The sequence below is a fragment of the Chrysemys picta genome, chromosome 1, assembly GCF_011386835.1.
Source record: "Chrysemys picta bellii isolate R12L10 chromosome 1, ASM1138683v2, whole genome shotgun sequence".
NCBI lineage: Eukaryota > Metazoa > Chordata > Testudines > Emydidae > Chrysemys > Chrysemys picta.
Window position 1 is genome coordinate 108,726,519 of NC_088791.1, and position 24,594 is coordinate 108,751,112.

Genomic DNA, 24,594 nt, shown 5'->3' on the forward strand with positions numbered 1-24,594 from the left:
TTACTCTGGTTGCCGCTGAAGCCTTGTATAATATAGGGCTCTCTCCAGCACTAGCACTTGTGCAGTTGAAACAATGGTAGTATTGGTGGGAATTTTTCCTACAATCCTCCATGATAGACATGTCTCAAGGCATGGGTTGCATCTTCTTCCTCTTTGCTTACACAGCATCAAACACACTGTCTGGGTTGTGCTCTGTACTCACCCCTCCCCTCTTTAAAATTCCTTCTGAAAACATATGTTGCTATAAGCCTCACAAAATCTAAGGCACATCAGTGTCCTGTGTACTCCACAGCTGGAGGGACACACATTCTGGATTCTGCAGCACTTTAGTGGAAATTCTGCAAACTAAATTTAAAAAATAAAGCTTTTATGAAAGTTGAATAATACTTTCATATTTTTAATTATTTATTTTTACATTACAATACTTTTTTAAAACACATTTTCAGTTTTTCACTATGCCACATATTGTTACCTTTAGTTCCCGAGTAAATGGGTAAAATTCTCAAAAGCACCTCAATGACTGTAGTGCAGACAAATCTCAGTCATTATTGAAAATGGGACTTAGGTTTTCTCTACACTACAGATGCTACAATGGCAAGCTATGATGCTGCAGTTCTACCATAATAGCACTGTAGAGTAGACACGTCCTACATCGACAGAAAGACAGAAACACTGCTCTAGTTAGTTCACCGCCTCTAGAGGTGGTAGCTAGGTTGACAGAAGAACCTAATTCACAGCCTCTGAGTGACAAGCTAGGTCAACCTAAGACTGTTTCCTCATTAGAAATGCTGCAGTGGCACCTAGGGTGACCAGACAGCGAATGTGAAAAAGCAGGACAGGGGTGGGGGGTATTAGGAGCCTATATAAGAAAAAGACCCAGAAATTGGGACTGTCCCTATAAAATCGGGAAATCTGGTCACCCTAGTGGCACCACTGTAGGGCTTTGGTGAAGACTCTCATTACAGCAATGGGAGGGGTTCTCCCCATCGCTGTAGTTAATCCACCTAGAAGTCTTCCGTTGGGCTAGTATTGACTATTCCTGTACCTAAAGCTATGACTACACTACTGCCTATGTCGGCAAAACTTGTCACTCATGGGTGTGAAAATTCTACCCCCTTGAGCGACATAAGTTACACCGACATAAGTGCCAGTGTGCACAATGCTATGTCAGCGGGAGAGCTTCGCCCGCTGACATAGTTTCTGCCTCTCGCAGGGATGGTTTTATTATGCTGATGGACGAGCTCTCTCTGGTCTGCATAGAGCAGTGGTTCTCAACATGTGGCCGGCGGGCTGCTTGCAGCCCAATCGGCACAGAGCTGCGGCCCATTTGACACCCTCAGGGCCATAGAAGTAGTATTTTATGAGGCCCACAATGGTAAATAGGTTAAGAACCACTGGCATAGAGTGTCTTCACCAGATGTGCTGCAGTGGTGCAGCTGAACAAGTAGACATGGCCTAGGTCAGGGGTCGGCAACCTTTGGCACGCGGCTCGCCAGGGTAAGCACCTTGGTGGGCCGGGCCAGTTTATTTACCTGCTGACGTGGCAGGTTCGGCCGTCCCAGGCCAATGGGGGTGGCGGGAAGCGGCGCGGGCAAGGGATGTACTGGCCTAGGTTGATCTAAATTTTAAGGCTATGTCTACATTGGCAATTGAATGACAAAACTTTTGTCTTTCAAAGATGTTTAAACCTCCCTCCTCCCCGAAAGACAAAAGTTTTGCCAACGACAAGAGCCAGTGTGAACAGCGCTTTGTCGGCAGAAGCGCTCTCCTGCCAACAACGCAAAAGCCGCTCGGTGGGGGTAGAAGTTTTTTGTCAGCAGGAGAGCCGACAAACAGCGGATACACTGCGTGACTTTTAGCAGCACGGCTGTAGTGACACAGCCATGTCGCTAAAAGCTGTGTAGGGTAGACATACCCTCAGCGTACACCAGGCCTTTGGCTCCAAAATCAGTTAGGTGCTTTTTAAAATGTTGCCTAAGGTCTAATTGGCTGGCACGTCTGGATCTGAGCGCACACCTCACACTGCATTGGCTGCAGCGGTTACAGGATTGTTTTCCCTACCAGGAGATCCTGCCATAGACTTTTTCTCAAATGAAAGCTGAGACTGTGGAGCAAAACTGGGTAGCCCCAGGCGAGCTCCAGAATTAGGCAGTAAACTGGGCCGTGAGTCTAATCAAACCATGCTCCGCCTTTACCTCTTCACGCTCTGGTTTGGAGTCCTGCTGGGAGAGATCGCAGCTCCTTGGGGCCACGTTGTTAACCGTGACCTGCGCAGAGAGCTGCGCGCCGCGCCGCAATACAGCAGCCTTGAGCTGGGGGGAGGGGGAGGGCCGAGTGTGCCCGGGCGGTACCCGCCCCCCACTCCTGTGCAGTGATTTAAATGTCCCGCTGTGCCCACCCCTTCCCCTCGCCGTGACTGGCTGCTGTTGCAGGGAGGGCGCTCAGCCCAGCCGGCGCTGCCCCCCCCCCTTCCCGCTCAGCTGACAGGCTGGGGGCATTGCATGCATTGCTACCGCCTGAGCGCTCGCTGCTAGCGGCGCGAGCCCTTCGCTGCGCTCTAGTGCCCGGCGGGGTCTTGCGGGAGCGCGAGCCGCGGCTCGGGAGAGTCCGGGAGCGGCGCGAGCCGCGGTTGCTGCCCTCCCCCGGAGCCGCGCGAGACCCTGCCCCTGGGGATGGAGACGCCGCTGCTGTGACCGGCGGCAGGAGCGCGAGAGCCCGGCCCGGCCCCCGCGCGCCGGGGCTAGCACAGAGCAGCAGCAGCAGCAGCAGCGGCGGCGGCTATAGCAGCAGCAGAGATGAGTGGGAGCGCTGCCCCCGGGCCCGGCTCGGCCCCCTGCCGCTTCGCTCACTACTTCGTCGTGTGCGGGACCGACGCGGACAGCGGGCTAGAGCCCGACGAACTGGCCGGTAAGCGGTGGGGACTGCGGGGGGGGGCGCTGCAGTAGGTAGGGGACGCTGGGTGGTTCCCGGGCTGCATTTCATTGCCCCTTCATCCTTGCTGCAACCTTCTGCCGTGTCCTCCCTGGAGCCCCTTTCTCTGCAACCCCCCCCCCCCCCGGATGGCGGTAGTGTTTGTTTGCCCTCCCTGTCATTGCCATGTATTCTCCCTAGCGTTAGCAGGCGGGGGGTGCCTGGGCGGGTGCGTTTGCGCGCTAACAGGTTAATAGCGACTATTAATATCCCGGTGAGAGCAGCGCACCCAGGGGATGCTGGTCCCGCGGGGGCTGCCTGCCTGTGTCTCTGCACAAGCCCTACAGCAGGCCTGGGCACTCTGTTCCCTGCACATCTAGGTGCACAGGCTGTTCGGCGTCTTCATTGTGTTCCTAGTACGCTCCCGGGGAATCACTCCCAAGGGCTTTGCCTAATAATGCGCGGGCGAGGAGGGGGGGGGGGGGCTGCTTCTGAAATCTCATTTGGTAATTTCTCCTTGTATTGCTCGACCTCTTCCCACCCACCCAAGAAGCCTGAGTTCCAGCCACTAATTGCAGCACAAGAAACCAACTGGATGCAAAGCACGATTGCATTCACCGTTCTCTGAAAAGGCTTCCGGCTTCCCTCTGCCCACCGCCCCACTTTCAGTGGCGGTGCTTTATAGAAACCAGCTGCAGTGGCTAGGACTTGTTTATGTCAGTGGGAGTAAGCAGATCACATTTAGATGTGCTGCTGTAATCTTATTACCGCTTGGACTTTATCCTTTAAGTTTAGCTGCATTTGCCTCATACTTCAGAGGTTGCTGTGAAGATGTAATCATTCAGAAACGTGTGCATTTAGCGGTAACTTGGGCTCAAAGAGCAGGAAGGCTACCTTTGTACCTTCTGGCACTATGAAACAGGCGGTTTCTGCCTCTGCCGTGGTTCTCCCTCTTGAAGGTTTGGATTTTCCGCCATTAGTAGAAAATCAAAGTAAATTGTTTTGGAGGGTGTGAAGCACACTAGTATTTCACCGTAGGTCTGAGTTAGGAGGGGGTAACTGATATAGAGGGATATAGGGACAACTAAGAGGCCTTCTTCAAGGTGGTGAACCAAGAATCTTGGGCTGCAGTTGTATTTTAAGTTCTCCAACGCATTCAGCTTCAAACAGAAAAGGAAACGTTTTTAAGAGGGTACTGATAACGTCAGTCCTCCTGTATCAAAATGTTTTACCTCTTCTCCCCTTCCCCTTCTTTGGGGAGGGGAGTCGGGGATGAGAAAGTGATTAAAAGTGTATTTTTTTTTTTAAAAATGTAACTTGTCCAGCCAGTGTGGAGGTGGTAAAATTTTGTTAGAAACCAGTTTATGTGAAAGCACTTTAAATGCTGTTCCAACTCAATTTGAAGGCCAGTGCAGAAATGATTAAAAATGGAGTGTTTATTCATGAATCTTACTGATGAAAACCAAAAAGTCTGCATTTATTCATTGCTGGCCAGTACATTATAAATATACAGTGGCTGTGCTTCACCCAGTGTGGTGGGACTCCCTTAGATGGACATTGCAAAAGGAGAATGTTGCAAATATAAAAATAACTGAATGTTCTATCAAATGTGACCCCCACACACACACACTCTTCCTCTTCCTCCCCCCCCCTCCCAATTTAAGTCTGGAATAAAATAAAAAATCTAGGGGGATTGGAAATTTTGAATAGTGTAATAAAATCTTGGAGGGAGAGGGAGTTTGAAAGACTGGGTGAAATAAAGAATACTTTCTTCAATTATTCTGGCAGGATTTTCTCCCAAATTTTCATAGAATCCAGGCGGGACTATCCCAGTATAAAAGTGACAAAATTTACTGCAGATTTCTAGAGTCTCAAATTTTAATTTTCTGAAATAACTTTTGGAGATGAGGTGGTCTTGTTCTTAGCATTGAGTTGCATATTTTGGGAAGTTAATAGAAAATCCATTCAACTGTATTTTTGGATTGTACATTCAAATAAAGGCAGGTGACATTTACGGAACAAATAATTAGAAAGTTATTAAAAATTGAATTTTTACTTTAAAAATACCAAAACATTAAACCAACCACAGCTTTGTCTGAGGTTTAATTGCACAAAGTCAAGAAATTCCACACTAGAGCCCTAATCCTGCAGACTGTTATGCAGGTGTATAACTTGACTACTCACGTGAATAGTCCCCATTGCTGTCAATGGGACTATGTACTTGAGTAAAGTTACCCATGTATGTAAACATTTGCAGGATCAGGGAGTAAGGTTGCTGTGGGAAGCTTAAATCTGCCTGGTGGTGTGCATCACTGCCGTAAGGATTTTCATTATATAATGGATCTTGACATACTGGACAATAATAGAAAGATCTTTATTTTCTGAACTTTTTTAGTAAGACTGAGACTATTTGAATTTCATTCTCTTGTCTAAAATATATTAATCTAAGGTTCAAAATAATTGCATCTGTCCCTTTGTATTAATGTAAATTGTGTAATCACATAATGAAAGACCCTGTGTGCTGTGCACTAGGCACATAGATAAGGTTATGCTGGGACTGTTAATTTAAAAGTTCTTGTCTTAAAATTGATACTTTCATTTGCATATCTAAATTCTGCTAGTTTCAGTAGAAAACTCCTGGTTTATGTGGTATCTCACCACTGAAGGTGAACAGTGTACTAAATCTGACTTGCATAATATAACCTTTTAAGGTTTTCACACTTTAAACTTATTGTTTCTTATTCCTGTTTCTGAAAATAACTTGCTAGCCAACACTGTCTTAGGAAGAGTTTATCACCACCTCATATATGAATTACCCTGTTTCCCCGAAAATAAGACATCCTCCGAAAATAAGGCCTACTTACAGTTTTGCCTCTCGTTGTAATATAAGGCATCCCCCCGATAATAAGACCTCCCCGATAATAAGGCAAAAAAATGTGTACCGTATTCTTCTTCATTGAAAAATAAGACATCCCCTGAAACTAAGACCTAGCGCATCTTTGGGAGCAAAAATTAATATAAGACACTGTCTTATTTTCGGGGAAACAGGGTAGCTGACTTACAATTTCTGCTTAAGCTATTTCACATAGTAAGTCAAAATGAGGACTGTTCATGGGTGAATATAAATAATATACTGTACTTTTTTGAGGTTTCATTTCACGTGTTAATTTAGTGTCTTCAGTTCATCAGTTCTAACACCTCTGGTCAGACTTTTTTCTTTCAGTAGGAAGAATTGGCATTGTCAGGTCTAGGACAAGAGGGGTGTGTGTGTGTGTGTGTGTGTGTGTGTGTGTTGTTGAAAACCTGAACTCATAGGGGATGTATTAAAATATTTGTTTAAAAATACATGACTTGAAAGCATCTTAAAAAAATATTGTCTTTAACTCTGATAAAACAGCATTAGAATAACTCAAGTTTTAAAGTAGTCCAATTCCAACAATATGGCTTGAGTATGTACATTGCACATTTTGCTGTTCAACTTAGTAACAATCATATAAAAGTAATATACTTTAACTCAATAATGTTTACAGTAACACTGTAAAAACATCCCAGAACTCTCCCTCCACCCCTCCCCCGGTATACCATATTAAACAAAACTGTATGGCTAAGCTATAGATGTGTTGCTTATTATGCTTGTTTGTCTCACTGTTACTTTGACCTTCCTCTGCTTAGTTGTTGCATCTACCTGTTTTCTCTTGTCATATGCTTTGACTGTAAGCTCTTTGGTGCAGTGATTTTCTAGTAGATCTGTGCATAGCCCCTGGCACAGTGTGTCCCAGATGCTCAGTTGGGACCTCTGAGTGCTGCAGCAGTACAAAAAAATGTTGTTACATAAACTGATCAAGATTCTTATTGGCCCCTTTGCATTATACTATAAAGGTTTAATGAGAGCACAGTAATAAGGATAATACATCTTATTGCATTAAAATAATGTAAATTACTTTTGATATTTTTAATGAGATTTATGGTACTGGAACAATATTGCAAAACCAGCAGCATGGACATTAGTCTGATTACGGGTCTGGGCAACAGTAACAGCTTCCTTCCTTGGTTATGATTTAATGGCAGGTGAAGTGGCTTGTTGACTATTATATGATGGAGATAGAGGGGCCTGAACAGCAACTTACTTTCTTTCTTGTTCATACAACATAAAAAAATGTGTGGACTGGCCTGGGGCTGTAGTGTAAATTAGACCTTTGAAGCTGTTAGAGAAATATATTCATCTATATCTGTATAGATTGTCATCTTCTATGTGTGTGTTTAAAATTAAAAAAAAAATTAAATACTGGCATAATGGCATTATGTAGCTTCGATAGGGTTCCCATCTCTGTATCAGACTGCAGTGAATCATAGGCTTCCAGGAGAAGGACAGTTACTCCAGTGACAGGAAAACTATCCCCCAATCCAGCAACGTAATTAAGCACGTGCTTAACTTTAAGTATGTAAATCTTGTTATAGTCCCTATTCACATGCTGTTAAGCACATCAGTAAGTGCCTTGCTGAACTGGGGTCTTAATAGAATTGAGTTACATTTGGGAACTCAAAATATGTCAGAAATTGGAAGAAGTTAGCTCTCCTGCTATGTGAGTAGTACCATATATTTTTCCCTAATGATTTTTGAATGGAAGTTAGATTCCCCTCTTTCCCCCACCCCACGGGACTCATTTGGGATCAGCAGTGAAGCACAGACACTTCACTAAGTCATGGGGCTTACTGAGAAGTTGCCAAATGAGTCAGCATTCCAACATCATCTGGAATTACATGATCTGTGTGTTCCCTTTAACTAGGGATAGCCCTTGTAGTACACATTACCTACATTTAAACATAACTTGGCCGTGTGTGTGTGTGTGTGTGTGTGTGCGTGCATTCTGCTTAATTTTGTGGAAACAACCTAGTGACTTATTTTGTAAACAATGAGTGTTTATAAACAAGCTGTCTTGTAAATTAAATTTGCCATCACAATGCAACAATGTCTTAGTTTGCTTAGTTCCTCTGTGCTCTCTTTAATGTTAGTTCATTTTGAGTGCTTATTTATCAAATAAGAAATGGATCCAATGCCATAATATCCAATTAATATTTTTATCCTAAGGGTAATTCATTGGCAGTTTAATTTACTGAAAATGTGTCTCTAGGTACCTGGCCTTTAATGTGTTGAATGCTGGAGGTGTTTGTAACGTCGTATATATGTGATTTCAAGCCAAGAAACTACTTGGCGCTACTACAAAACTGGTTTTGAAGCTGGAAGAAAATCTCCTCTTATGGTGGGTGAGAAAAGAGGATTCAAGCTTGTGCTGGAGCTTAATAGCTAGTTGGCATCAGAAGAGGAGCAATATGTTTGATGTGACCTGTATCCTGAAGAGCATGAAAATTCAGTATTTGTTTGTGTCCTATTGAACTCTGTACCAAATGGCGTGTATGACAACTTTTCTCCCGTGTCCTGAGATGGAAACACAGTAAATTCAAATTTATTTTTCTCTTTAAGCCGCCTACTTTTTCAGACAGAAACTAAAGCAGCTATTAAACTGTCAGCTTCAGATTTACATGGCTATAAAATGAATCCATCCAAGTAAATACTGAGACTTGGCCCAGGGTGTAAAAGGAAAGATAACAGTTCAATTAGTGAAATTTATGGACATGAATTAAATAAGTTTGGGGAGTTTTAAATTTTGAATACTAACTGTACTTTGAAGATAGCATTTATCAAAAATGTTGTACTGCAGCTTAATTTTTTATACCTTTATTGCATTAATTGTGGTACTATGTAATGTTGTTGTAACCATGTCAGTTCCAGGATATTAGAGACAAGGTGGATGGGGTAATCTCTCTTATTGGACCAACTTCTGTTGGTGAGCGAGACAACAAGCTTTAGAGCTATCTAAAGCTCTTCTTCAGGTCTGGGAAAGGTACTCAGTGTCACAGCTAAATACAAAATTGAAGAGAGTTTTAGCATATCTCTATCTCTTCAAGCTCTCTTCAAGCGATTAAAAAATTAATTGAAATTAATTATGCTGTTAAATGGTATTCTATTATTATTATTTAAATATTTTTGGAAGTTTTCTACTTTTTCTAATGTATTGATTTCCATTCCAACACAGAATACAAAAAGTGTACAATGCTCACTTTATATTTTTATTACAAATATTTGCACTGTAAAAAAAAAATAGTATTTTTTATTTGACCTCATACAAGTATCGTAGTGCAATCTCTTTATCATGAAAGTGCAACTTACAAGTAAGTGTGTGTGTGTGTATATATATATATATATATATATATATATATATATATATATATATATATATATATATATATATATATATATATATATATATATAAAAATAAATTTTGTAACGTAACTGCATTAAAAACAAAAGTTAAACTTTAGAGCCTACAAGTCCACTCAGTCCTACTTCAGCCAATTGCTCAGATAAACAAGTTGGTTACAATTTGTAGGGGATAATGCTGCCCGCTTCTTATTTACAATATCACCTGAAAGTGAGAACTGGAGTTGGCATGGCACTGTTGCAGCCAGCGTTGCAAGATATTTACATACCAGATGTGCTAAAGATTTGTATGCCCCTTCATGCTTCAGCCACCATTCCAGGGAACATGTGTCCATGCTGATGACGGGTTTTGCTCAATAACTGTCCAAAGCAGAGCAGATTGATGCATGTTTATTTTCATTATCTGAATCAGATGGCACCAGGAGAAGATTGATTTTCTTTTTCGGTGATTTGGGTTCTGTCGTTTCTGCATCATAGTGTTGCTCTTTTAAGACTTGTGACAGCATGCTCCACACCTCGTACCTCTCAGATTTTGGATGACACTTCAAATTCTTAAACCTTGAGTCGAGTGTTGTAGCTATTTTTAGAAATCTCACATCGGTACCTTCTTTCCGATTTGTCAAATCTGCAGTGAAAGGGTTCTTAAAATGAACAACATGTGCTGGGTCATCATCCAAACTGCTAACATGAAATACATGCAGAATACGGGTAAAACAGAACAGGAGATGTACAGTTCTCCCCCAAGGAGTTCAATCACAAATTTAATTAACACATTACTTTTTTAACAAGCATCATCAGTATGGAAGCATGTCCTCTGGAATGGTGGCCGAAGCATGAAGGATCATACTAATATTTAGTATATCTGGCATGTAACTACCTTGGAACGCCAGCTACAAAAATGCCATGCGAATGTCTGTTGTCACTTTCAGGTGACGTAAATAAGAAGCAGGCAGCAGTATCTCCCACAAATGTAAACAACCTTGTTTGTCTTAGTGATTGGCTGAAGTAGGACTGAGTGGACTTGTAGGTGCTAAAGTTTTACGTAACTGCACTCAAACACAAAACAATGTAACAAAAAATATATACATTTGTAAGTTGCACTTTCACGATAGAGATTGCACTATAGTACTTGTATGAGGTGAATTGAGAAATAATATTTCTCCTATCATTTTTACAGTGCAAATATTTGTAATAAAAAATAATATAAAGTGAGCACTGGACACTTTGCAGTCTGTGCTGTAATAGAAATCAATATATTGGAAAATGTAGAAAAACATCAAAAAATATTTAATGTCAATGGTATTCTATTGTTTAACAGTGCAATTAATCATGATTAATTTTTTGAGTTAATTGCATGAGTTAACTGCGATTAATCAACGGCCCTAATTGTAAGGTGAGATTTTTAGTAAGAAAACTGACTCAATGCCTTGTAGGAATAGATGTTCGATAAATGGAAAATCTTCCTTTCCTCAATTTTACGACCCACAGAGTAGAGAGCCATTAAAATTCTCACTTAGTTTCCCAGTTTAGACAAATCCTTACTGGCCCTACTAGAACATAATTTCACAATTAGTTATTTTGGACTGTCATATTCAGAATAATAATGGCCTTCTCTCAATTTGGTTTGTTGAAGTATAGTGTTATAGTAGTAATGCTGGTTAACTTCCTTGTATAGACAAGACCATAGAAAGGGATCTTGTCACAGTTGCAGTTCCTGTTCCTGATTTTTTTTTTTATTATTTTTTTCCCCTTCTTGTTAGAATTGTAAATGAATGGACAGCCCAGAGGCTATTTATATTTAATTCCAACTTTTTTTTTTAAATAAGATGAGAAGTCTGGGGCCTTTGTAAATTTGTTAGCCTAGGATTGTCAAGGTAAACCATCAGGATGTGACCCTGGAAAGGACAGACAGAGAAGCTGGTTACTGACACCATACAGGTCAATGAACTTTTTCTTCCATCTCAAGAGTGTGGGGTTGTGATGGAATTGTTTGGGGACCTGGAACTCAGTCAGAGCTCTTGGAAGTGATGGAGTTTTAACATCCATCACTTGAACAGAAGGGGACGCTTTCTCAAATGAAATGCTAGGAGAGAAGGTCTGTAAGAGGTGTAATGGGTCACCTAAACAGGTTTTACTGAGTCATACACACAATGTGGTGTACATATGGATGGAGAGAATAGACTTTCTATTGTAATAGCTGATAAGGACAAGCTGGAGTTTCCATAATAAAACACTATGTACAAGAAAACATGGGGAAATGTATATGGAATAGTGTTCCTGGTGTTTAAAATATGTCTTAGATTTTTGTCAGTGTAGATGAGAATTGCTTTTTTTTATCTTGGTCTGCTTATGTGACGCGTCACCCCTCTACTTAAAGGGAATATGGTGATCCTCTTCACTTTCATCTTCTTGTGACAGTGCTATAAATAGGACATAAATGGGATCGTGTATTTTTGTTCCCCTGAAACAGCTTCAAACTTGAGGGTAGATGATGGCAGTAACAGCTTGTTCTGTAACTTTTAATCCCCCCCCCCCCCCAAAAAAAAAAAACAAAAAACCCCTCTTATAGGTTCAACAAGCAGATCCCTAGATCAATGAACCTAAGTGAAAATACTTGGGAATTAATGATTCTATCAAATTTAATTTCATTCTATTTGATGGGCTCTTTAATTTGAGCCTAATCCACATAACTTCCCACAAACTCCTTCCTCAAAAATGACCTGTTTTCTAACTGGCCAGTAGCCAGTAACTAATTCCTGAGTTACTGGGAATGTCCTATGTCAATGTACTCCCGGCATAATGTGGTGGCTCATAACAAAAAGTTAACAATCTCAATATCCTTTGACCCCCAAATCTGCCTATAATATATTTTTTGATAATGAGACCAATAGCCAGTTTACAGTGGGGAAAATTACACAAGTCTTTTTCTTACAAAATACACAATCCTAGAATTAGTATATAATAGAAAGTTAGTGCACTGCTTCTTATAACTTTCTGAATTACATCTTAAAAATACACTGTCCTAGGAAAACTCTTGATGCCAAAGGAAATAAGGCATCCTTTGCTCATATTTGTCAATGTCCTTGATTAGCAGAGAATCCAGCTACAATAGTCTCCAATAAGGAGACTGGCTTGTTTGGTTACCCAGCGAACTTATCGCTACAGGTGTCACTATTTGTTGTACTGTCTTAATTTATTCTAACCATAACATTGAGCCCCTTATTTTGGGTTATACATACTGTAGATTAACTCTTACTGTGTTTGACCATATTTTTCTCTGAAACAGTCTTAACCATTCACTTGCATTTGCCTATGAGAATAAATACCTCCTACACAAATAAAATCTAAAAAAGGAGAAGCTAAAAGTAACCTGGAATCATTCACACTACACAAAAGAGAACTTAATGTACTTCTCACCTGCTGCACTAGCACAATAATGCAGTGGTGTGTGTTTTTTTTTTTTTTTTTTTTTTTTAAACACTCATAGAAGAACATGTGACAGACATATTAAAAGAACACTGTCTAGTAGTAAAGACCTGTAGTTTGTATAAAGGCCGGGGGAGGGAGGGGACGGACTTGCAGACATTCACACCCCAAAATTAACAATGTTTTATAATTGGCTTTTTTAACCAGCCTAGGATACTGAGGTCCTTGCTAGGATCCATATAAAAGAGAGAGCTCAAGGATTGTTGACAGGCTGAAAGAATAGTAAATATTGTACCCTACCTGATATGTCTCTTTAATGTACCATTATTCAAGAGTTTGTTTACAAGGACTTGACTGTATTGCTCACATTGCTCAAGATCAGGTTCTCCTTGGCACCTGCAGCAGACCGTTGGAAATAAGGATTCATCAAGCTTTTTCATAGCTGCCTTGTCAATAGTGATGTTCAGGTTGCATACCAAATCTGTGACCTAGTTAGAAACAAATGTCTCTTCACTATGCATACTAAAAACATCTGTTAGGTCCCCTCTTAATGTAAAACTAAATCTTATTACTCATGGATTTAATGTAAAAATTTCAGCATTTCAATGTGGATATTTGACGTTTGAATTTTTGAAGGAGCATTCCCTGATACAGAAGTTACTTTTTTTAAAAAAAGCTTAAAGATCTTCTAGATCTGAAATGGCCCTGCTCTGAGTGATGGTATAAAAGTTAAGGTAACTTTAATCAGAATGTACGTGATGGATCTTGAAAGAATATATGCTTTTTGACTACAAAAATAACTTTTTAAATACTCATTAAAAGATTATTCTAAAAACAAAACAAGAATCAATATGACACTTCTCTAAAACTCACACTGGAGGACAAAAATGTATTCACCTTGGAATATGTATGCTTAATTTCAATTAACTAGTAGCTTGCTTGTATCCTTTATTAAACAAGAAATTATAATGTGAAGTATCTAGTGCTAGCTAATCTAATTATTTAACTGGTTTTAATTCAGCCATAAAATGCACCCTGCTTCCAGGCAATCTACATAACATTTTCAGGGCTTCAGTGGACCTTCACAGTGGGGAAGCCAGAATTACTCCCCTCACCAGAGATGTGGGGAGGGATTTAATCTGCAAAGCCCTATAAAGCATAGTGACAGCTATTCTATGTTGTTGACAATGGCAGAATTTTTCCTTAATGCGAGGTGTCATTTTATATACGTTGGCTACTGCAGATAATTTTATCTGCTAGTGACTTATATAATTTCCATTATTTTAAAAAGTAAGTATTTTGTGCTTATCTACACATTCATGCATGTTAATATTTTCTTGCACAAAATGGCCAGCTATGTGTCTTAACTGCACACTTGTGCATACAATTGCATGTCTGATTTCTATATGCTATTCCTACAATCACACATTCTCTAAAATTTGGGCTGTCCAGCAATAAAATGCTTCAGGATTCTTATCAATGAAAGACAATAGATGTAAAGGGTTTATAGTAGAATCATGAAGCAAAGCATTAATTTACTCAACTACTACTCCTATCAATGAAATGTACTAAGGTATTTATAACTTGGTTAGGGAATGAGTTTTAGTCTGTCCATTGAAAATTGGGAGACAGATGGAGCCTGCTGCAGTAGTGTATGGAGAACACACATTAACTTTTTTTCTTGATTAGTGATTGGGGCTTTTTGTTTTACATCACACACTAAAATAATAAGACAAATGAAAGTAGCATGTAATTGGATAAATCTTTTTTGCTTTTAGTTGTCAGTGGGTTGCAAGGAAGGACATGCTGCTCAATTATTTAATCATGTGATGGACTTCAGAGAAAAATATACTAACTGCTAAATTTTTTTTTTCTTCCATACTAGGCGATGGTATTAAACAAGTTGTAAAATGTTAGTTTTCAGAATTTTGTATCAATCAATTTCCTTATTTTAATATCTCAGAAGCTAGCATTACAACTAAGTTATGAGTATAGCCGGTTCCCATATATGAAGCGTTTTTTGTTAATCTGTATAAATATTAACTCCCACAACTGAGTACTGAAACAGGGCAGAACATTCAGAAACAGTACAATACTGAGTAAAATGAGATGTTGATGGATGGGAAGTGAAAGGATATTTGGAAGAAATACAGAAGAGTGACCATTTTTACAGATTACCAGGAATGTTTTATTTCTAAGTGGTTTTCAGTGAAAACAAATGCTATCTCTCTACCTTTTAAAAAAAAAAAGTCTTTAAAATTTCTGATAGTGTATTCTTGTGCTGCTTACTTATTTCATTATATTAAATAAGAGTCGTTATGAAGAACAAGTTTTTAAATATACATAATGCACCACTTTTCATTTTGTGACCTTCGGCTGCAGTCACTACAATGATCATTCAACTAAGTGTTTGTCTACAAAGATGATAATGATTGGCAACTACTCAGCACAGATGGATTGTGTGATCAGCCTTTTCCCAAGATAATACTACTTTGGGTGGATTGTCTGCTCTACTACTTGCAGATACGCAGACTTTTTCAGGCTTTAAAGATGTGACACCAGATGTTGTGCTATTTTAATCCAAGCAGGAACATTCAGATTTAATATTCGTTTTTTTTAAACTGAGGAATGACTAAGATCTAAATATTTTTTGTCTAAGGAATGTTACTAAGCAGTCATTCCTTTAATTAAAAAAAAGTGGACCTCTGTGTTGGGTGGGATAACTAAAAGTGCCTTATGTCCTATGTATAAACAGAAAGTGCCTGTAGAATGTCTCGTAAATCTTCTATCAGAGTAGTGACTTTTTAACCATAGCACTGCAAGATATAGAGTACATCTTTGGTTGCTTGTTTCATCTTTTTCCTTTTGAAGCTCATAAAAAAATATTGTGCAGTATTGCGTAGCGTGTTGTATACCATGAAATAGTTTTCTACTCTTGTATGTAATACAGGAGGTCGGCTGTCTCATAGAAACAGTTTTTTCCTGAGCTACTCCCGTCCCCTCTTCTGTGCTCTTTGTCCTGACCAGCAGGTGAAAAAGAGCTGAACTTTTTGATGAGGTTGCCCTAATCATGACCTCAGAAAGCTTAGTGCCCTGATTTGTTCCTGCTGGCTGCACAACAGCTGAACGAGAGTGAGCCAATGTCTTAAGTTGTGTTTTGCAGTCTGGATGTATGTGGATTTCCACACCTCTTTCCATCAGAATTAATGCAGTTGAGAGATCTGGTATCGTCTTGGAGCAGGAAAAAAAAGCACCAGTTAAGGTCTCTTCTATGGACACTCTTGTGCTTCTAGGAGTTGCTAGTTCTCCTGCAGGTGCTCAATTATAAATTGGCTAAAATATGTCAGTTTAGTATTTCTAACTGCTCCATAACATTTGAAATTGTGATAATCAGTAATTTCTAGGGCTGTCAAGCGATTAAAAAAATCAATTGCATGATTAATTGCACTGTTAAACAATAATTGAAAATGTAGAAAACATCCAAAAATATTTAAATAAATGGTATTCTAATATATTGATTTCAATTACAACACAGAATACGAAGTGTACAGTGCTTGCTTTATATTTATTTTTGGTTACAAGTGTTTGCACTGTATAAAAACAAAAGAAATAGTATTTTTCAATTCACCTAATACAAGTACTGTAGTGCAATCTCTTTATCATGAAAGCTAAACTTACAAATGTAGAATTATGTACAAAAAACCTGCATTCAAATATAAAATTTTAGAATCTGCAAGTCCTACTTCTTGTTCAGCCAACTGCTCAGACAAACACATTTGTTTACATTTTGCAGAAGATAATGCTGCCCGCTTCTTGTTTACAATGTCACCTGAAAGTCCGAACAGGCGTTCGCACTGCTGTAACTGGCATCACAAGGTATTTACATACCAGATGCTTTAAAGAGTCATATGTCCCTTCATGCTTCAACCACCATTCCAGAGGACATGCATCCATGCTGCTGATGGGTTTTGCTCAATAACAGTCCAAAGCGGTGCAGACTGGTGCATGATCATTTTCATTATCTGAGTCAGATGCTACCAGCAGAAGGTTGATTTTTTTTTTTTTTTTTTTTTTTTTTCTTTCTTTCTTTCTGGTGGTTTGGGTTCTGTAGTTTCTGCATCGTAGTGTTGCTCTTTTAAGACTTCTGAAAGCATTCTCTACACCTTGTCCCTCTCAGATTTGGAAGATGCTTCAGATTCTTAAACCTTGGGCCAAGTGCTGTAGCTATCTTTAGAAATCTCACTTTGGTCTCAAATCTTTGCATTTTGTCAAATCTGCTGTGAAAGTGTTCTTAAAATGAACATGTGCTGGGTCATCAATCGAGACTGCTATAACATTAAATATATGGTAGAATGCAGGTAAAACAGAACAGGAGACATAAAATCCCCCCTCCCCCCCCAGGAGTACAGTCACAAATTTAATGCATTATATTTTTGAACGAGCGTCATCAGCATGGAAGTATGTCCTCTGTAATGGTGGTTGAAGCATGAAGGGGCCTACAAATGTTTAGCATATCTGGCACATAAATACCTTGCAATGCCGACTACAAAAGTGCCATGCAAATGCCTGTTCTCGCTTTCTGGTGACGTTGTAAATAAGAAGCAGTTAGCATTATCTCCCGTAAATGTAAATAAACTTGTTTGTCTTAGGAATTGGCTGAACAAGAAGTAGAACTGAATGGACTTGTAGGCTCTGAAGTTTTGCATGGTTTTGTTTTTGAGTGCGGTTACATAACAAAAAAAATCATTATTTTGTAAGTTGCACTTTCACGACAGATTGTACTACAGTATTTGTATGAAGTGAATCGAAATACTATTGAATTTTTTTATAGTGCAAATATTTGTAATAATAATATATACTTTGATTTCAATTACAATACAGAATACTACATGGAAAATGTAGAAAAACATCCAAAATATTTATTAAATTTCAATTGGTAGTCTATTGTTTAACTGCGATTAAAACTGTGATTAATCTCGATTAATTTTTTTGAGTTAATCACGTGAGTTAACAGCCCTAGTAATTTCCTCTTGGATTTCAGCTACTGGTAAATATTTTCTGTTCTAAATTCTACATCCCTGATTTTGAAGGAGTCCAGTGTATTCATACTTGTGGATGCAACACCATCAAGTGGCTTTTAGACTAATAAAGGAATGGTTGTGTGGAAACTGAGTTATGGTAAATCTTAGTTAACTTGGGCTGTAGTCCACGAAAGCTTATGCTCTAATAAATTTGTTAGTCTCTAAGGTGCCACAAGTACTCCTGTTCTTCTTTTTGCGGATACAGACTAACACGGCTGCTATTCTGAAACCTGTCATTATTAGGGAAACTATTTCCAACTTTCATGTATTGTATGGGTCTAACTCCGGGATCGGCAACCTTTGGCACGCGGCCCATCAGGGAAATCCGCTGGTGGGCTGGGATGGCTTGTTCACCTGTAGCATCCGCAGGTTAGGCCAATCGCAGCTCCCACTAGCCGTGGTTCACCGTTCCAGGCCAATGGGGGCGGCGGGAAGCGGCAGCCAGCACATCATATTGAATGGCTATCTTAGATTCATAGGGTTGGAAGGGACCTCAGGAGATCATCTAGTCCAACCCCCTGCTCAAAGCAGGATCAATCCCCAACTAAATCCCCAAATGGCCCCCTCAAGGATTGAACTCACAACCCTGGGTTTAGCAGGCCAACGCTCAAACCACTGAGCTATCCCTCCCCCCACTGAGCTATCCCTCCCCCCACTGAGCTATCCCTCCCCCCAATCCCTCGGCCCGCGCCGCTTCCCGCCACCCCCATTGGCCTGGAACGGTGAACCACGGCTAGTGGGAGCTGCGATAGGCCGAACCTGCGGACGCTGCAGGTGAACAAACCGTCCCGGCCCGCCAGCGGATTTCCCTGACTGGCTGTGTCCCAAAGGTTGCTGATCCCTGCTCTAACTAATAAAATGGGAAACTAAAACAGGGGTTGGTTTCAGGTTTAGTCTTAAACACTCCAGTATCCTCAGCAGAAACCAGGAGTATTCTCCACTTTCTCTTTCACTCTCTTCCTCCCTCCCCTCCTCACCTCACCTGCAACATTTTAAGGGGAAAAAAAAAAAATCTTATCTTGCTGTATGTCCTTAGTAACGTCAGTGGGAGCCGCATAAGTATCTGAGACCACCTGAAGTGTGATTTCATTCAAAACAAATTCTTAGGACCAAGGTCTCAACCCTGGAATATTTGGTAAACCAATGAAAGTGTCGTCCAAATCAGGCAGCAGCATCAGGCCCAGTAGCTGGTTTCTAAAATGTACTAAGTGTGGTATCCATCTTTCTCTTGGTGCTGATAGCGCCTCATGCATAGGAAGTGTTTATTGATGCATCATCAAAAATGTTGGAAATAATTTCCGTAATGAGCGTACAAAGGTTTACCATGACTCAGTTTCCACACAAGCACTTCTTTATTAGTCTAAAGGACACTTGGTGTTGGTTACATCCAAAATAAAATACAGGCATATACACACTTATACTGTATATGGTAGCAATAATACAGTATAACTATTGGCCAAAATACTTACAACAGGATCAGGCCTGTCCCCTTATGGTGTCATCAGAGGGGTAAATCAAAACTGACAAAGAAATCCCTAAAAACCTTGCCTTTTATATACTGTAACTTTCAAGGGATGTCTTTGCTGGTTACTGGGCCTTAGCTAAGGCCAGATGAGGCATTTTTAAATAAATATATTAAACAACCCTATATAGCAGGTTATTTATTGCACCTCATACCCAATTAACTGTTTTTGTTTTTTGTTTTTTTTTTGTTTTTTTTGGTTTTTTTTTTTAATTTCTATTACCTCAGCCCAAACATAAGATAATGCTGGTATTTCAAGGGACACTACAAGTTTAACACAAACAATTTTCTCATGATTTCACTCTTTTTAGTTACATGCTTTTGGCATATTACTTGTGAGAACATCCAAACTGAATTTAAAACCATAGTTCACCCAGGACTCATGTAGGCTTATATTCCTACAGTAAGCATGCATGGTGCTTTATAGATGCAGACAAAGTTCCTTCCTTGAAGAACTTACAATCTTGGGCCCTGATCACACAAGCAGATCCACAGAAATAAAATGGGGCTCCAGGTGGGCGCAAGAGTTTTCCCCTTCCTGGATCTGCTTGCACGGTCAGGGCATAAGTTAGAATGTGTGGCCAAAGGGAATTGAAGGTGATATGACCAAAGATTCTTTTTTGTGTACATAGGGGTGCTCCACTTCAGGTGCGTGTGTGGGTCTCAAGCCCTTGATTAGAGACTTGTCATTAGCAGTGTCTGTTCAGCCTGCTCATGCGCTCTAAACAACTTTATGCCACACTGCAAGGGTACATAGGGCTGCATGGGCCAACTGCCCTTGGTTTCTTCTGTACCACCTCAGCTCTAGCATGTCTGCCTCATGAGTGCCTCAGTATGTGGTGTTGGTTGTTGTGAGAGGTTTCAGGTTTTTCCTCTACCCCCACTCTTCCTCCCCCAAGTTTGCAGGCTGCAACCTTTTGTCCACCTCCCTGCTCTTGGAGGCTGTCATTTCCATCAGGCCTAGCAGTATGTTACAAGAGACAAGTGAGTAATGGATGGTATAGCTCAATGTTTTATAGCCTCCACTTTGCATCCCTCCTTCCCACCTTCTCTTCGCTATCCATCTTCAGGGACTTCTCTCATGAGACTACACTGAGTCAAGAAGTATGCTCCCTCCTTTGTTTAGGAGCAGTAGAGTCAGGCCCTTCCCCTGACAGGCGGAAAGGGTTTTACTCAAAGTATTTTCTTGTATCAAAGGAGGATGGAGGGCAGGGGTGCTGGAACGGGTGGGGGGGACCAGGGGACAATTGCCCTCCACTTTATCAGCAGTAAGGGCAAGCAATGGGGGGGGGCATGGAGAGGAGCAAGCCCCTCAAGAGGGGAAGAAGTGGCACTGGAGGGCTGGGTCACGGTTCAGGTGCCAGTGGCCTCTCCACTTTTAGGGAGCTGCTGCTGCTCCTGATGGAGGATGGAGACCGACCTTAGATCTAAGACAACTGAGCAAATATTTGAAGTCTTAAAAGTTCCACGTGGTGACTCTGGCAGCTATAATCCTTTCTCCAGAAGCAAGAGAGGTGTCGGGCTGAAACCCAGTTTCCATATAGTGATACATTCCCCCACACGGGAGATACCTGTGCTTTGTCATGGGCTGGGATCATTTTCAGTACAGAGTACTTCCCTTTAATCTGTCATCCCCCAAGAATGTTCTCAAAGATTTTAATGGTAGTAATTGCTTAGAGAAGCAATTTTAGCCTTCCCGTATCTCGCTGAATGGCTGCTCAAGGTCTGATCTGACAAAGAGAGACTGACTTCCATCCAGATCGCTTTATACCTTTTCCAGGAGTTGGGTCTTGACTAAACGTGAAGAAGACCAAGTTAGCCCCTGTACAGAGAATATAATTCATAGGGGCATATTCGTTGGCAGCCAGGGCCTCCCTTCCCACAGATAGATTCATAACTTTGTCAAATCTGGTCAAGGCAATTCAAGGAAGACCTGTATTACAGAAAAGGTGCTCTTTTGGAGCACCTGGGTCATGTGGCAGCTTGCACCTTCATTACCGAGCATGCAAGATTAACCCTCGGCTGGTTCAGAAGGAACTATTCCTCAACCAGAGATAGCTTGGACAAACAAGTTATGGTTCTCCTCCAGGTCAAGTACTCTCTTAATTGGTGGAAAGATCAATACAATGTTTACACAACCATCCCTTTCATTCACCCAGCTTCAACAATAACTGAGACCGTGGACACATTGCTGTTAGAGGGGAGAACACCTCAACACACTCACAACTCGGGGCAGATGATCACCTCAGGAAACTCATCTCCATATCAACTTGTTGGAACTCAGGGCAGTCAAGAATGCCTGCCTTCAGTTCCTACCCCTCAAGGGCAAATCAATAAGAATCGTGATGGACCATGTGGCTTGTATGTTCTATATCAACAAGAGGGAGGAGCAAGATCCCACTCTGTGCACTGAAGCTATAAAATTTATAGAACTGGTGTATAGCCCATCAAATTCAGATCTCCACCTTCTACCTTCCTGGAGTCCAGAATGTCACAGCCAATACACTCAGCAGGTGAGTCTCCCAGAACTACAAATGAGAGTTGGACTCTCAAATCTCTTCATGGGATATTCCAGAGATGTGGATTTCAAGAAGTGAACCTATTCGCCACATCCAGTAACCGGAAGTTCCCCTTATTCTGCTCAAGAGGACGCTTAGGTCCCCTCTCTTTGGGAGACTCCTTTGCCCTTCCTTGGATAAAGGGCCTTTTCTATGCATTCCCTCCAACACTGCTAATTCTAAGAGACGAGGAAAATCTGGCAGGATAAAGCCACGGTTATCCTTGTAATACCGACCTGACTGAGGCAAGCTTGGTATCCTTACCTGCTTTACCTGTGTGTCCAACTGGCGCTCCAGAATCTTACTGTCCCTCATCTCCTCTCCCAAGACACAGGTTGTGTGCTTCAGCCTAAACTAGAGGTTCTCCTTCATCTCCAAGCACAGGTTCATGGGATTAGAATCCATCTGCTTAACTGGAATACAATAAGGTTACTAAACAGTAGAAGGGAGTCCACTCCAATTACTTGTCTTCAGAAATGGATGAGGTTCAACCACTGGTGTCACCACCACCATCTTGTACCTGAATCTTTTCTGCTCTCAACCATCTTGGATTATCTGCTGGACTTGAGCCTGATTTTTTGCACACCCTGTCTCCTCGAGATTTATTAAGGATCTGGGGAGTCTTTATCTCGGATTAAAGATCATACTTAGACTTGGAGTCTCCTCTTAGATACTTTTTTGGGGACCTTTGTTTGAACCTATGACAACCTGCTCCTTGCTTCACTTTTCTGTGAAGACTTCCTTTCTAGTAGCTGTCATGTTAGCTCACAGGGATGGAGAAACTGTAGCCTTAGTGACACACCCTTACCCCCCATTTATGATTCCTTCCCCCACCCCTCTCCCCAAGGACAGTGTCTCCGTGTGTCCACATGCAAAGTTCTTACCTAAGGTGCTCTTGGATTAACATCTTAACCAGTCTGTTCATTCACTGGGATTTTTTCCTAAACTATGTAAGTCTCTCAGCAGGAGACTTCGCTTCGTATGTTAGATATGTGACCTTTTATCTTGCTAGGACCACGCAATTTCGGAAATCACCTGGATGCTTCGTCTCCTCACCGAAAGATCCAAGGGCTCCATGATCTCTTCAGAGTCTGAGATGAATCTCTACGTTTATTTACTGCTTGGTATGATGCAGCTGGTGCTTTGCTTCCCTAGAGGATTATAGTACACTGCCAGATCACAAGCAACTTCTACAGCATGACTCAAAAACATTCAAGTGCCTGAGATGTTCAGAGCAGCTACCTGGATTTCAGTGCACACCTTTTCTAAACGCTATGCTTTGGTCCACACCATCAGATCTGATGCAGAATTGGGTTATGCTATACTGTCTTCAGTCTCGGACTTGATTCTGAAGTGCCCTCCTCCCTGTGAGGATACTGCTCAGGAGTCCCCTGAAGTGGAGCACCCATAGGGACACTATTCAAAGAAGAAAAGGTTACTCACCTTGTGCAGTAACTGTTCTTAAAGATGTGTGTCCCCCCTGGGTGCTCCCACTACCTGCCCTCCTTCCCCTTTGCTTCAGACTGTTCTTTTTGCATGTTTGGATAGAGAAGAAACTGAGGGCGGTTCACCCATGCAGCCCTCAGTACCCTCTGAGTGCGGCAGGAGGTTGTATAGAACACATGCATGGGCTGAACAGATACTGCTAAGGGAAAATCTCTGATCCCAAGCTTGAGGCACATGTGCACCTGAAAAGGAGATCCATAAAGGGACACATCAGGAAGAACCACAGTTACTATATAAGGTGAGTATTTTCTTCTATTTTGGATGGTTCTGGTATTAAATTTCTAGAATTGTTTCAGTAGTATGATTTTTGTTTTAATTGTAGGCATATGAGAAAGTGGCTGATGAGCGAGTGTTAGGAGGAACTTGAATGGTCTCACTAAGGCAGTGGTTCTCAACCAGGGGTATGCATACCCATGGGGGGTACTCAGAGGTCTTCCAGAGGGTACATCAACTCCTCTAGATATTTGCCTAGTTTTACAGCAGGCTACATAAAAACCCTTAGCAAAGTCCGTACAAACTAAAATTTCATACAGGCAAAATGAGAAAGTAAGCAATTTTTCAGTAATAGGGAGTATTTTTGTCTGATTTTTGTAAAGTACCTTTTTTTTTAAGTGAGGTGAAATTTGGGGTATGCAAGACAAATCAGACTCCTGAAAAGGGGTACGGTAGTCTAGAAAGACTGAGAGCTACTGCCCTAAGGGGGGTGGGTGGGGGTGTGTGTGTGTGTGAGAGAGAGAAAAAAACTGGCTCAGACTTAAGTGAGATCTGAAGGATTCAGTAAGGTGGGAGGAAATAACTGAGTATATTGCATGGGCCGAGATGAAGCAGGGAACAAGAGTGGCTATCTAATCCTGCATCTAACTAACTCACTGGAAGGATTCAATATTCAGTATTGTGTTCACAGGGGAGAGTAAATATAAGAACATACCCTTGTTTAATAGATGAAATTTATTTTCAGATAAGCGTGTGATTGATAACACTGCTCAAAAATTAACATTTCTACACCATTTGTTTTTTGTGTCCTTTCCTTCAAACCACGCACCCCTCCCCCCAACAAAAAAGCACTTTACCATAGTTTTACATGTAGTCCCTAGAAAAACTGTTTCTCTGACTCTTAAAAGGTCAAGAGTCAAAATTAATATAATAGGAATAGCCAAAGATTGCTAAAATTTGGCTAAGTGGTTTCAAGTTTGTGTTAAGTGCATTATTTACTTTGGAAAACTGAGTTTCCTAGTAAACATGAAAGTGAATGGCTAATCATGCATTTTATTTTTATATATATATATGGCAGTGTTCAACTGAATTTGTTT

General features: G+C 40.9%; 1 protein-coding gene across 9 annotated transcripts in view; it reads left to right on the plus strand.

Annotated features, from left to right (window-relative positions):
- Positions 1 to 2,599: 2,599 nt before the first annotated feature.
- DENND5B (DENN domain containing 5B) overlaps positions 2,600 to 24,594 on the plus strand; it is a 203,489-nt gene continuing 181,494 nt past the window's right edge. For 5 of the 9 annotated variants that reach the window (XM_065566404.1, XM_065566425.1, XM_065566405.1 and 2 more), the window contains exon 1: positions 2,644 to 2,907. In XM_065566404.1, coding sequence (XP_065422476.1) covers positions 2,796 to 2,907 — 112 coding nt within the window. In that variant the 5' untranslated portion in view covers positions 2,644 to 2,795. Of the gene's footprint in view, positions 2,908 to 3,808; positions 3,870 to 24,594 lie in introns of those variants that run through there. The other 4 variants (XM_065566406.1, XM_065566447.1, XM_065566415.1 and 1 more) reach the window with 2 other exon arrangements.